The sequence below is a fragment of the Hydra viridissima genome, unplaced genomic scaffold, assembly GCF_058129835.1.
Source record: "Hydra viridissima isolate aposymbiotic clone 2 unplaced genomic scaffold, HvirCarnegie_v1 scaffold_6, whole genome shotgun sequence".
In the NCBI taxonomy this organism is placed as follows: Eukaryota; Metazoa; Cnidaria; class Hydrozoa; order Anthoathecata; family Hydridae; genus Hydra; species Hydra viridissima.
In genome coordinates this window covers 1,592,397-1,606,131 of record NW_028324305.1, presented here as the reverse complement: position 1 = coordinate 1,606,131, position 13,735 = coordinate 1,592,397, and the positions used below count along the sequence as shown (strand labels likewise).

The 13,735-nt window shown below is 27.3% G+C and overlaps 1 protein-coding gene across 3 annotated transcripts; it reads right to left on the bottom strand.

The window, feature by feature from the left end:
- Window positions 1–133: 133 nt before the first annotated feature.
- Window positions 134–12,459, bottom strand: LOC149886560 (mitogen-activated protein kinase kinase kinase 20-like). Of its 3 annotated transcripts, none has more exons than XM_090090411.1 (20): window positions 12,247–12,459; window positions 11,302–11,456; window positions 10,798–10,885; window positions 10,362–10,454; window positions 10,125–10,190; window positions 9,161–9,189; window positions 8,952–9,035; window positions 8,708–8,761; window positions 8,381–8,467; window positions 8,172–8,246; window positions 7,634–8,001; window positions 5,469–5,541; window positions 5,265–5,327; window positions 4,966–5,058; window positions 4,806–4,868; window positions 2,127–2,171; window positions 1,973–2,053; window positions 1,418–1,588; window positions 1,023–1,215; window positions 134–908 (listed from the first exon to the last, which is right to left on the bottom strand). In XM_090090411.1, exons 2-20 carry the CDS (start codon window positions 11,443–11,445, stop codon window positions 478–480), a joined length of 2,301 nt encoding a protein of 766 aa, XP_089946537.1. In that variant the 5' UTR covers window positions 11,446–11,456; window positions 12,247–12,459; the 3' UTR covers window positions 134–477. The 3 variants fall into 3 exon arrangements, with proteins under 3 accessions (XP_089946537.1, XP_089946538.1, XP_089946539.1); XM_090090412.1 differs by having other exon boundaries at window positions 12,286–12,408; XM_090090413.1 differs by lacking the exon at window positions 12,247–12,459 and adding an exon at window positions 11,738–11,832.
- Between the last annotated feature and the right edge of the window lie 1,276 nt (window positions 12,460–13,735).

Below are 13,735 nucleotides of genomic sequence, written 5' to 3'. Positions count from 1 at the left end.
TTATCAATACAGCAGCTTTTCCTGAAAAAAATAAAAAATAATAATAAAAAAATAAAATAAAGTAAGAAATATCTAAATCCAATAAATAAAAAATTAAAAAAAAAAGCTTTAACATAAAAAAAAAAAAGAAAACTTTTTGATGATAGATGAAACAAATTCTTAAAATAATAAAATATAAAAATGTTATTTACAAAATTGTTATCATGATATAAATATAAATACAAAATATTTCCAATTGCAAAGTCACTTATTGTTTTAAATTAATTTTTCATATCTTTATATATTATCTCTCTCATATATGGTGGAGATGATACTTTGTTGAAAATGTAATCTCCATGACACCATAAACATTAAATAAACTCGACAAGAAAGTATTTACGCAATTCAAAAACTCCTAGAATATCTTCATGGGACCGTTTCAATAAGACAGATATTTAAGATTGAAATTGACGTTTTAAAACATTTATTCTTTTAATGTCAAGGCTTCGGATGACCTCTTGCTCTACCCCGAAATCCACCTCTTCCTCCTCGAATTGGACGATCTCCATCGCTATAGTTCAGTTTATTTTTCAAAGTATTTCCTGTATCTTGTTTATTTCCTGGCTGTTGGTCACTTTGACTTCTGCAATATTTTCCGCGATTAGGTTGAAAACGCCCACGTGTTTGAGATCCACGAAGTGCATTCACTTCAATTGTACCGCTATTGCATTTCACATCTCGATTGTGTCTTACAAGAGTCCAAACATTCTCAGCGTTCTCAGTTTTTTCGGGGTGTTCTTTAATTGAAAGATTTTCCAAATTTACAGAATAGCGAGAATTACTGGAATTTCTCGGATAGTACGGAGGAGAGCCTCTTCCAGGAGATGTTTTTCCCGAAAATTGACGCTTAGCTAACATAGGTGACGAATCTAAAAAAAAAATTAAAAAGGAAAAAATAAATTTTTTCTTCATTTAAAATTTCAAATTTCATAATTAAAAACTTCAAAGGAAATCATTGTTTGCATTTAAGGTAGAAAACCCACGAGCAATCTCGCGATTCCTCATTAAAACTTCATTGTTTGCGTCAGATATGACTCTCGGCATAAACAATTTTGGTGACTGTCCTTTAACTTTGTTAGCCCAAGAAATAGCGTTAGACTCTTCTGCTACACTCGACACCGGAATATCAACTTTAAGCGAAACAGTTGAGGAACGTGACGGGGGAGCAGAACCAGTCTGGGCAAAAACCAAAAAAGTAAAAAAAAAAGAAACTCTATTTACACGGCTTTCTAAATATATACTTTGTAGAATTTTATGAAAAAATAGATTGCACAAACAATGTAAAAAAGGTTCAAAGATTTGACGTACGCAAGAATGTCTAAAAAATCACAACAGAAAACAATAAAAATCATAAAGAAACACGAAATACAAAACTCACAACAGCAGCTGAAGAATACCCGTCATCTATTGCGGATATTAAGCTGGTGGGACGTTTAAAAGTTGCAGTTTCTTTTAAAGTTAGCTCGATTGTTTTTTGACAGACATTTCCACCTTCTTTAATTAAAATTTCGTGACGATGTTTTGTTGAATGAGGTTTTTTAATGCTGTTCTAAATGGAAGGACGTGTAATGCATGTAAAACCATCACGAATAGTTAATAATGCATGTAAAACCGTCACGAATAGTTAATAATGCATGTAAAACCGTCACGAATAGTTGATAATAAAGTCAGTAATAATTTACTCTTTATTTCAAGTCATGTAAAAGTTAAAGTGTTACAATCAGATGTGTGTTTCACATCTTTATGTAGATAAACTTTTATAAAATCAATTTAAAGAATCTTAAACTTCAAACTTTTTTTTTGAATAAATGAAAGCAAAGAATACATTTACTGTTTTAAAGATTTTTTATTAAGATTTTATGAAAGAAATCTGAATTTAAGACAAAGCAAAACTTTGCTAGAGGATGAAAAAACCTTATATGGGTATAATTACCTCATAAAAAACAGTGCAATCAACAAAAATGGGTGAGTTATTTCCAGGAACAGCGATCCATTTATGCATCACATAAGGCGGCTAGAAAATAAAATTAAAGATATCTTTAAAACCAAAACTTGAAAAGTAAAATATATGTAAAAAAACTACATACTTCATGAATGCTCATCTGGTCATCAAGCCAACTGAAATGAATTTCCTATAAATGTAAATAAATATAAAGAAATTTAAAGAAAAAAATAGTAAATAAATGTAAGTCAAAAAAAAATATATAAATCTTTTTTTTTAAAAAAACAAAAAACTAATCCAAACATTTTATATGTTAAATATTTCATTCAAATTAAATAATTCATTTAAATACTTCATCTAAATAATAAGTAATATAAATCCATTAATATAAAATATTTATTATTATTATTTTTAATATTATCATTATTATCATTTACTATTATTACTATTATTATTATTATTATTATTATTATTATTATTATTATTATTATTATTATTATTACTATTATTATTATTATTATTATTATTATTATTATTATTATTATTATTATTATTATTATTATTATTATTATTATTATTATTATTATTATTATTATTATTATTATTATTATTATTATTATTATTATTATTATTATTATTATTATCATTATTAATAATATTATCATTATTATTATTACTACTACTATTATTATTATTATTATTATTATTATTATTGTTATTGTTATTGTTATTGTTATTGTTATTGTTATTGTTATTGTTATTGTTATTGTTATTGTTATTGTTATTGTCATTCTCATCATCATCATCATCATCATCATCATCATCATCATCATCATCATCATCATCATCATCATCATCATCATCATCATCATCATCATCATCATCATCATCATCATCATCATCATCATCATCATCATCATCATCATCATCATCATCATCATCATCATCATCATCATCATCATCATCATCATCATCATCATCATCATCATCATCATCATCATCATCATCATCATCATCATCATCATCATCATCATCATCATCATCATCATCATCATCATCATCATCATCATCATCATCATCATCATCATCATCATCATCATCATCATCATCATCATCATCATCATCATCATCATCATCATCATCATCATCATCATCATCATCATCATCATCATCATCATCATCATCATCATCATCATCATCATCATCATCATCATCATCATCATCATCATCATCATCATCATCATCATCATCATCATCATCATCATCATCATCATCATCATCATCATCATCATCATCATCATCATCATCATCATCATCATCATCATCATCATCATCATCATCATCATCATCATCATCATCATCATCATCATCATCATCATCATCATCATCATCATCATCATCATCATCATCATCATCATCATCATCATCATCATCATCATCATCATCATCATCATCATCATCATCATCATCATCATCATCATCATCATCATCATCATCATCATCATCATCATCATCATCATCATCATCATCATCATCATCATCATCATCATCATCATCATCATCATCATCATCATCATCATCATCATCATCATCATCATCATCATCATCATCATCATCATCATCATCATCATCATCATCATCATCATCATCATCATCATCATCATCATCATCATCATCATCATCATCATCATCATCATCATCATCATCATCATCATCATCATCATCATCATCATCATCATCATCATCATCATCATCATCATCATCATCATCATCATCATCATCATCATCATCATCATCATCATCATCATCATCATCATCATCATCATCATCATCATCATCATCATCATCATCATCATCATCATCATCATCATCATCATCATCATCATCATCATCATCATCATCATCATCATCATCATCATCATCATCATCATCATCATCATCATCATCATCATCATCATCATCATCATCATCATCATCATCATCATCATCATCATCATCATCATCATCATCATCATCATCATCATCATCATCATCATCATCATCATCATCATCATCATCATCATCATCATCATCATCATCATCATCATCATCATCATCATCATCATCATCATCATCATCATCATCATCATCATCATCATCATCATCATCATCATCATCATCATCATCATCATCATCATCATCATCATCATCATCATCATCATCATCATCATCATCATCATCATCATCATCATCATCATCATCATCATCATCATCATCATCATCATCATCATCATCATCATCATCATCATCATCATCATCATCATCATCATCATCATCATCATCATCATCATCATCATCATCATCATCATCATCATCATCATCATCATCATCATCATCATCATCATCATCATCATCATCATCATCATCATCATCATCATCATCATCATCATCATCATCATCATCATCATCATCATCATCATCATCATCATCATCATCATCATCATCATCATCATCATCATCATCATCATCATCATCATCATCATCATCATCATCATCATCATCATCATCATCATCATCATCATCATCATCATCATCATCATCATCATCATCATCATCATCATCATCATCATCATCATCATCATCATCATCATCATCATCATCATCATCATCATCATCATCATCATCATCATCATCATCATCATCATCATCATCATCATCATCATCATCATCATCATCATCATCATCATTATTATTATTATTATTATTATTATTATTTTTACTATGATTACCCATTTATTTTTCTTGTTACAATCATTTTGTATGTTAACTTCAAATAATAACTAACCTTGATTGCAAGGACAGCTTCATCATCTCCATCAACCTCAACAAACAACTTCCATTTATGATCCTTGAACAAACAAATATTAAACACAGTATTAAACACTAAACAGCAAATAATAAAAGCAATCAAGATAATAAAAATAACATCAATATTCAACAGATACCATTGGAGTTGGCCCCAGCCTACAATGATTGCCAAATATTAAGGTCAAATTTAAGACCTTTTGATTTTGGACTTGACTTTCAATACTTGGAATCTAAAGATAGACTGTATGAAGATAGCACTTCAATTACAGTTTAAGAAATAAACCATTAAACTGTATTTACACAACCACAAACGAAAGTTAAACTGTCAAAGGAAAAAAAATCTACATAATACCTGGTAAAGAAATAAACCATTAAACTATATATACACAACCACAAACGAAAGTTAAGCTGTTAACAAAAAAAATCTACATAATACCTGATGAAGAGGAGGAAAATGAAATAAATGTTCTAATTCTTCAATTAACCTGCTGATCTGGTCCTAAAAAAAAAATGTATTTTGGCACTTAAAAATCAATTTTCAAATCATGATTTTTTTTCAATTTCATACAACTAGAAGGTTTTATAGAGTTGCTTTTAATATCTATTTGTTAATTTGTATAATAGTATAAGCTAATCTAACCAAAAGATCCAATCGGTGCCCATGTGATAAAATACCCATATCTTTCAGATCTTCATTTGTAAGCAAACTCAATCTAGAACAACACAAAGCGCATTTTCTTAACTTTTTTTAAAATTTTTGCATAAACATATTAGTTAGTAGTTGCTAATCAATGTCATAGTTTAATTTTTATCTATTGAATCTCAACCATTTGGGGTAGTTAACCATTTAGGACAATCCATTATAAAAAAAAAAGTTTGAATCTAAAAATAAAAAATATATTGCCATTTTTTAAAGTTCTGAGTTTTACAAATTCTACTCAAGAACACACATTTTTCCAGACAAAAAGTAGGTACTTTAAAAAATTGAGCTAAAATCCAGAATTTTTTCTATGCCCATGAAATGACCTATTATTTTAGAAAAGTGGTTGAGAAAAAGTGGTTGGGAAGTTCACTTTGTTAAAAAATGCATTGATTGGTTCATTGTTTAATATCTGCTTTCAAGCTTTGATAAAAAACAGAATCAAATAAACAAATGATGTCACAAAAAAGATCACTATCAACAAAAACAAAAATGAGTTGTTTTTTTTTTTTTTTTTCATTCTATTTATCAAAAGAATTTACAAAACAAAAATTTGCAACATGGAGAAGTAAAATAATAGTTGATTAAAAGTAGAATTCTTTTTTATTTGAAGATAAATAAGTCTTAGAGAAGCTTTAAAAAATAGTAATTTAATTTAAAAGTAAAATAATAGTTAATTAGAAGTAGAATTCAAAAGAATTCTTTTTTATTTGAAGATAAATTTTTATTTGAGGTCTTAAAGAAGCTTTCTAAAATTTTTTTACAAATTTTTTGTCACAAATAAATAGATTATTTTTAGTTTTTAATTCAGCGTTATGTCTTCAAAGAATTAATTTTTTTTAAATACTCAGTTAAACGTCGGTAGCAAAATGCTGACCTTGTTTGGCTTTTCTCGCGCTTGTTGATAAAAAAAAAAAGAGTTCTGCCATCTTTACAGGGATTTTTTCTTTGGGAGCTTGGTACAATTCAATGTGTAGTTTTGGAAAAAAAATGGAAATGATGGTAAAATAGCAGAATTAGAAAAATAATTATAGTATTAAAAGCATTTTTATTTTGACTTTGATCTAAATTTGACCTTTAATTATGCAGGCGTCTGTTTGACAAATATACTCTCACCAAATATTTGTTTGGTTCCCAAGATCAATCCTCAAAACTGCATTTCAGAGGAAATGACAATGGCATACTTCATGGTTTGCTAAAAAAATTTTTTCCTAATTGTTTTTCTTTATTCCAACTTTTTAACATCTTTAAAATTTTTCAGCAACTAATACTGAAAAACAAAAAAAGCATGCTGGTACAAATGTTAAGTCATACGCAGGATTATGTTTTATTACAGCTTGCATGTTGAAGACATAGTCATGACTTTTACTGCAAAACCTTTTTGGGAAAAAGAACATACTAGTAAATAGTATGCTCCTAAAATCTAATGTTCCAAAAGTTCCAAACAAATTCGAATGCAACAAAAGATTTCTATGGCTAAGTAAAAGTTTGTTAAGCTTAATAATTTTACAGTTAAAAGAACAATTTTTAGAAAAACAACAAGTTGTTTAATTTTGCAGATATCCACTTGTCAATCTAGTCTTTCCAAGAGGTAATTAAAAAGAACTAGTGGAGTTTACACCCATCTACTTGTATCCAGATGTAAACTTAGATATTTAAGTCTTAGGATCTCTTTCCCATGAACATTTTATAGGAAAATCTTTATATTTTATCTGAAAATCCAAGTTTTTAGTAATCCCTTAAAGGATCTGGACTTCACCAATGAGAAATCAACCAGTTTGCAATGTGAACTTCTCAACCACTTCTAAAATGATATATGGGTCGTTTGGAGTACATAAAAAAATTTTTGGATTTTAGCTCAAATTAATTTTTTTCAAATGGGGCAACCAGGTGGTTGAGATTCAATAAAAAAAAAAAACCTACTACACATAAGATTAATACAAGATAATGTAAGATAAAACAAGATTTGCATACAAAATTTTTTTAGAAAATGGTAGAAAATTTAGAAAAATTTTTTAAAACATTTTTTTATTTTTTGGTTGTTGCAATACTCACAACTTTAGAAAAAATGTGTAGAGATGAAAGAAAAGAAATAAAATGATTACCTTCTTCCATTGATGTGGTTATCAAAAAAAACTTGACTGTAGGGAAATAGATCAATTGCTTCATTTCCTAGTTGCTCAACCCAGCAATATACATCTGATTCATCCCAATCACTAAGTTTTGTTTTGTTAAGCATTTTTACAACACTTATTTTCTGTTCTTTTTTTAAAAGTCGCAGCTCTCGTTCATGCAATTCTTGCTCTTTTGAAGATAAGCTTTTTTCCATTTTCTTTAGCCGCAGAACGGTTTGTTCAATCTCAACCTGCCAATCTTTCTTGTTATGTATGAAAGAGTTAGTTTCTTCTGCCAAACTTTCATTAGAGAGCATTTTGACAAGGACTGCCTGTATTTGTTTAAAGGTTGGTCTTAGCTGAAATTAAAAAGTTAAAAAACTTAAATGGAAATAATTTGTTAACAAGGTGCAAAGAAAAGAATAAAAGAGAATGAAGTTGTGTAGAAGTTAAATTGAATACCTGAGTTATTTAGAAATTTATGGTCTATTCAAATCAAAATAACCTTTAAAATCATAAGGATGATTACCTTTGGGTCAGTTTGCCAACAAGAGACCAACAGATTTGAAAACTCTGAAGGACATGTTGAAGGGATTGTTAACCTCTAATAACATTTTTATAAACTCTAAATTATTGCAATAACACGTATAGCAATATACACAAATACTACAATAAAAAGAAGACTTTCTGCTCAAATAATTAATACTTTTGCTCACAAAGAAAAAGAAAATTACTAACTTCTTCTTTAACAACAACAAGCCATGCAACTTGAACACCTTCCATGCCTTTAAATGGTACTTCTCTTGTCAACATTTCCCATAAAAGCTAATAGAAAAAACATTATTTCAGGGTTAAGTATTATTTCTTAACTAAAAGATAATATAGTGCAAAGGTGAAATTTGAAGACATTAACCCTGATGTACTATCAAGAAATTTCAGAGAATACTTATAAAAATATATATTTATTAAATATATTACAATTCAATATATTTAAAGAGTTTTTAGATTGTAAAAGAGTTGAAAAAAAAAAACAAAAAACAAGTTTTTTAAAAAATCTCTACTTACAATTCCGTAAGAAAACGTATCACAAGCTTCAGATATTGGCATTGATTGAATTACCTATTTAAAATATAGAATTAACAATAAGTGCTAATTTTAAAATGTGAACTTATAAAATACATTAACTATAATACTTGATCAAGCAGCCTATTCAAAGGTGCATTTAAAAAGATATTTACAAACTTTTAGTAATAAATAATATTCAATTTTTTATAGTAAACCTGAATAAACAAAGCAAAAGTATATGTACCTCAGGGGCCATCCATGGAAAAGTACCAGCCAATGACATTTTCGTTGTTTGATCCAAGTAACGAGAAGAACCAAAGTCACAGAGCTATAAGTAAAAATAATCTACTAATAGATGCAGAGGTGCAAATGGAGAATCAGAATAAAAAAATGCAATGTAAGCAATACAAGTAGTAATAAGTTAAAAGTCAAAAATAAAAAATAATGTCTTACCTTGACCACCATATCAGCAGTTATGACAACTAAAATTAAAAACCATTGAAATAAATAGCATAAGAAAAATTTAAAAATAAAAAAACAAGAATAACATTTTAATCTATATATATTTTTACAGCCATTAAGTGATAACATTAACTTTAAATAGCTTTTTTAGATCATAGAAACTTGTTGAAAGATTAACGTGTGTGAACTTATTTGCATACAGCTATCACAACCCCATGATAAACAATGTCTAATAATAAGTATTCTAATGATGCACAAGATCTTGTGATATTTTAAGCTTGATACGCTTACACAGGACAGCCACTCAAAACCCTTTTATAAATTTTAGGAGATTCAGAAGTTTCTAGAAAAAAGTTTTTTTTAAATTCTAGAATAATTACCTAAAAATCTTAGCTTTAATAAATTTCTCTAGAAGATTCTAATTGAAATAGGAAAGTTAACTTTTAGCCATTTTATGAAACTATTAGAATATAATTTATTAGAATTTTATGAAACTATTAGAAAATAACTCTTAGAAATAAACTGCTTAAAGTTAAATTGAACCTTCATTTTAAATAATAAAAATTTATGATTTATCAAACATTCTAGTTTCAAGGATATTTAGAAATTTTAACAGATTCTAGGAGGAATGGTCAGCCTGTTGCATTTTACTTATGCATCATCTGAATGTATAAATATTAATGAATTTATTAATGCCAGCTGTTTATAAGGCTTCATAACCAACATATTAACAAAGGCTTAACCCTAAAGTCTTTAGACAATGATCTGCTGATTTATCTATGTACCTAGCTTAATTTTTCAGGTGATCTGCCATTCATAAAACATCTATATGGCACGATTAAATCACCATTGTTTTTCTATTACCAAAAAAAAAAAGTTAAAACAATGCTTTGGTCTTACCTTAGTAAAACAAAAAATATAAAATAGTCTTTCTGAAAATTATAAGAAGAGTTACCATTTTTTGATTTCAGATCTCTGTGGATAATTGTAAAAGGTGCTTCATTGTGAAGATAACTTATTCCTATAATAAATAAATTCTCTGTTATATTCTTTAAACTTCATAATTTAACTATTGTTTTTATTGTTTCAACTAAAAAAAGTAATATCAAGTTGGCATATATATTATAATGACAAGATAATACTTTTTAAAAACGGCAAAAGCCATTATGTTACTAAATAAATAATAAGTAACCTAGAGCTATTTGTTCAGACCAAGTTAAAATTTGATGGAAGTCTAGCTCATGCTTGGCAAGATAGTCATGAAGAGAGCCATGTTTTGCATACTCTAAGTGTAAAAAAAATTAATAAAAAATAAAAAAAGGTTCATTAAAGGAACATCCAGGATATAGAAAGTTCACAGTATACTTGAATAACACTGTTATAAAAAGAAAGACAAATACACTAAATATTAAAGGAATTTTTTTTTAATGAAAGATTTTGTATAAACACTAAACCATCATAAGTTTCACATCACCAATCCCCTGAGTTAAAACGCTATCATTATTTAATATACTAAAATATATACAACTAATCTTGTGAATAAAATTTTTTTGTAAAATCTCATTATTGAAGCTGCAAAGAACAAAATCATAAATTGAATTAATTTCCTTAATAACACAAGAGTTCACCTGTAATTAAGCAGAAATTTGGTGCATTTATTATGGCCCCATAAAACTGAATAATATTTCGATGACTCAAAACACCAAGAATTTCAGCCTAAATAAAAAAATATATTACCCATTTTATATCAGAATACTACTTATATTCAGAATTTTATGTAACTACATAATGTAGATTACACACACACATACATATACATATACATACATACATACATACATACATACATACATACATACATACATACATACATACATACATACATACATACATACATACATACATACATACATACATATATATACATATATGTATATATATATATATATATATATATATATATATATATATATATATATATATATATATATATATATATATATATATATATATATATATATATATATATATATATATATATATATATATATATATATATAGAAAGTAAATTTGAAATTTTATCATAAATCTAAAAGAAGGCATTACTTATGTTAACAACTTAAATTCTAAACCTCTTTATCGAGGGAGAGCACTTTTTTAATGGCTACTTCTTTGTTTTGAGATTTCCATCTTGCTCTATAAACAGAACCAAAACTTCCACTTCCCAACTTCTCAAAAAACTCAAAATCCTCTATTTGAAGCTGAGTAAAAAGCATTCTTGCCCAATCTTTATGTAAAGTATAAAGCAAAATTCACATTTCAAATGTAGTTGACAAATAGTTAAGTTATCACAAAGCAACATCACAATAAATTTATTCTTAAATATTACAATATGTATTTTTTAAATACTATTTTTTAAATACCATAATATAAATATTCTTAAATACCATAACAACAAAAAGAAATGTTTAAAATAGTCCCCAAATCCATTTTTGCAAGGTAGGTATCTTGTTTACCTGATAACAGTGATATACATTTATGTATTCTTTATCAAATTAAAAAAAATACCTTTCTATCTTGATAATTCCTTTTTTAACAGGAAATATATAAATAATTTTTGTAAATGCAATTATTCATTGAAGCAGAAGAATTGTTGCTAAATTAATTGAAGTAGTAACTCACTCCATTTCAATTGTAAGAGATTGCAACTAACAATTTTGAAGTATATTTTATTAAATGAACAGTATACTTAAGTTAGAGACATTGAATACATTTTATTAGTTGTGCAAGTATAGCTGTACACCATTTACAGACTAACAAAAAAGATATTGTCTTAAGTAAAAACCTTATTACTGAAATATATAGGGGTATTGTGCTAAATATTTGAGCAATGAGGTTGTTACATTTCTCTTAAAGTAGACAAATATTAGAATCCATTTCACTAGAAAAATTTACAGTTTCTTAAACTATCTTCTTTTATTTAATAACTCATTAAAAGTTGTTTGAGAGTACCTCATACCTACTGAACCATAGTATGTTTTGCTTTTTATTACTTTAAAGTAGGTATATATACTTACTATTTTATATTGGTTTTTTAATAGGACAAGTTGTCTTACAAGAAAGAGTTTTCTTTTTTCATTAAGATTCTCCAATTTCCATTATAATTCGCATCTTTTATTAATGTGTTTTCATAGTTAACTAGAGAATTTAGTTAAACTAACAAAATAGATAGTTGCCAGGTAGGTTTTTTAAAGACCAGTAGTCTATTTTTGGTAAATATATATCAACCTAACATAAAAACTGCTACATAATAGTTTAAAAAAACCATTTTTTAAAACAATAATATAATATCAAATCATTCTGCTAACTTTATAGTATATACAGAAAAATCCACTGAATACATAAGCAAAATTATGAGATGTTCAGACGAAACAACCGTGTAAACAAAAATGCGCAACCGTAATATCTTGAGCAAAAAAATTACATATCACGGCTGACGAAATATTTGTTTGCTAAAATCAGCACATTGTGGGTCCACTGCTATGACAAAAATCAACTTAGTTTGATCTTAATAAATGTCCTAAAATTAATATAAATGTGTTTTATGAAACTCCAATCCAAATTGTAAGGGAGCGAAAACAGGCTTTAGGAAGATTGAAAGGTGAATTTTTTTTACAAAAAAAATCTGAACGGTTTAAAAAATGCAGACCACTGCACTTGTCATAGATTTTCTAAATTGGTCTACTTAAGCGATTTAAAAGATAATCAAGAATTTAAAGACCAACTGCAATTCAACTGGATTTGTTTATAGAAAAATTTTGTAAGAAAATCAGCTATTTTTATTTGCACTTTATTGTGGAAAAATTTTGTGAACAAGACTTACTTAGTGGCTGTTAGGCTTCGTATGTTACCAGGGTATTAAATTTAGCTTAATAACAGCATTTTAGTTTTATGTTTTGACATAACCCACCAAGAAGGATATTATTATAAAAGAAAACCCTAGAATTCCAATCTCAGTAGGATAAGAATTCTTGGGTTTAGTTGTTAACATTCCATGGAATGGAGGTTCCGGAACATCCATATATGTTTTAGGCATATATGTTTTTTTTTAATTTCATATTTTTCTACTGATATCCAAAAGTGCTATTTCTAGACTACTGAGTACTGGTGTAGCTGATTTCTTAACGCCTTGGAGCCTTGCTCAAAAACCCCTCCCAACATTATTTTTAGGCCTCAATTATAAGTAGCAGGAAAGATTTACAACTGCTTTATCAAGCTTACCATACAAATTTTATGGTAATTCTGATAAATTCTAAATAAATTTAAAATAACAGAGATAAGTAACAGCAAAAAAGACTGTGTTAGACACATATTAGATCAGTTGGGTAGGAGTTAGGGATGGTAGAAATGATTTATATCAACGCTAATTTTCATTTAATCAAACTATGTTATCAAAAATGGTAATGTTAAAAAAAGGTAAAATGTTTACAAATCATTTTCAATTTTTAAAAATCTGAATTGTAAAGCCACACCTCTCATTGTTTACTATTTTAGTAAAAATCAGCA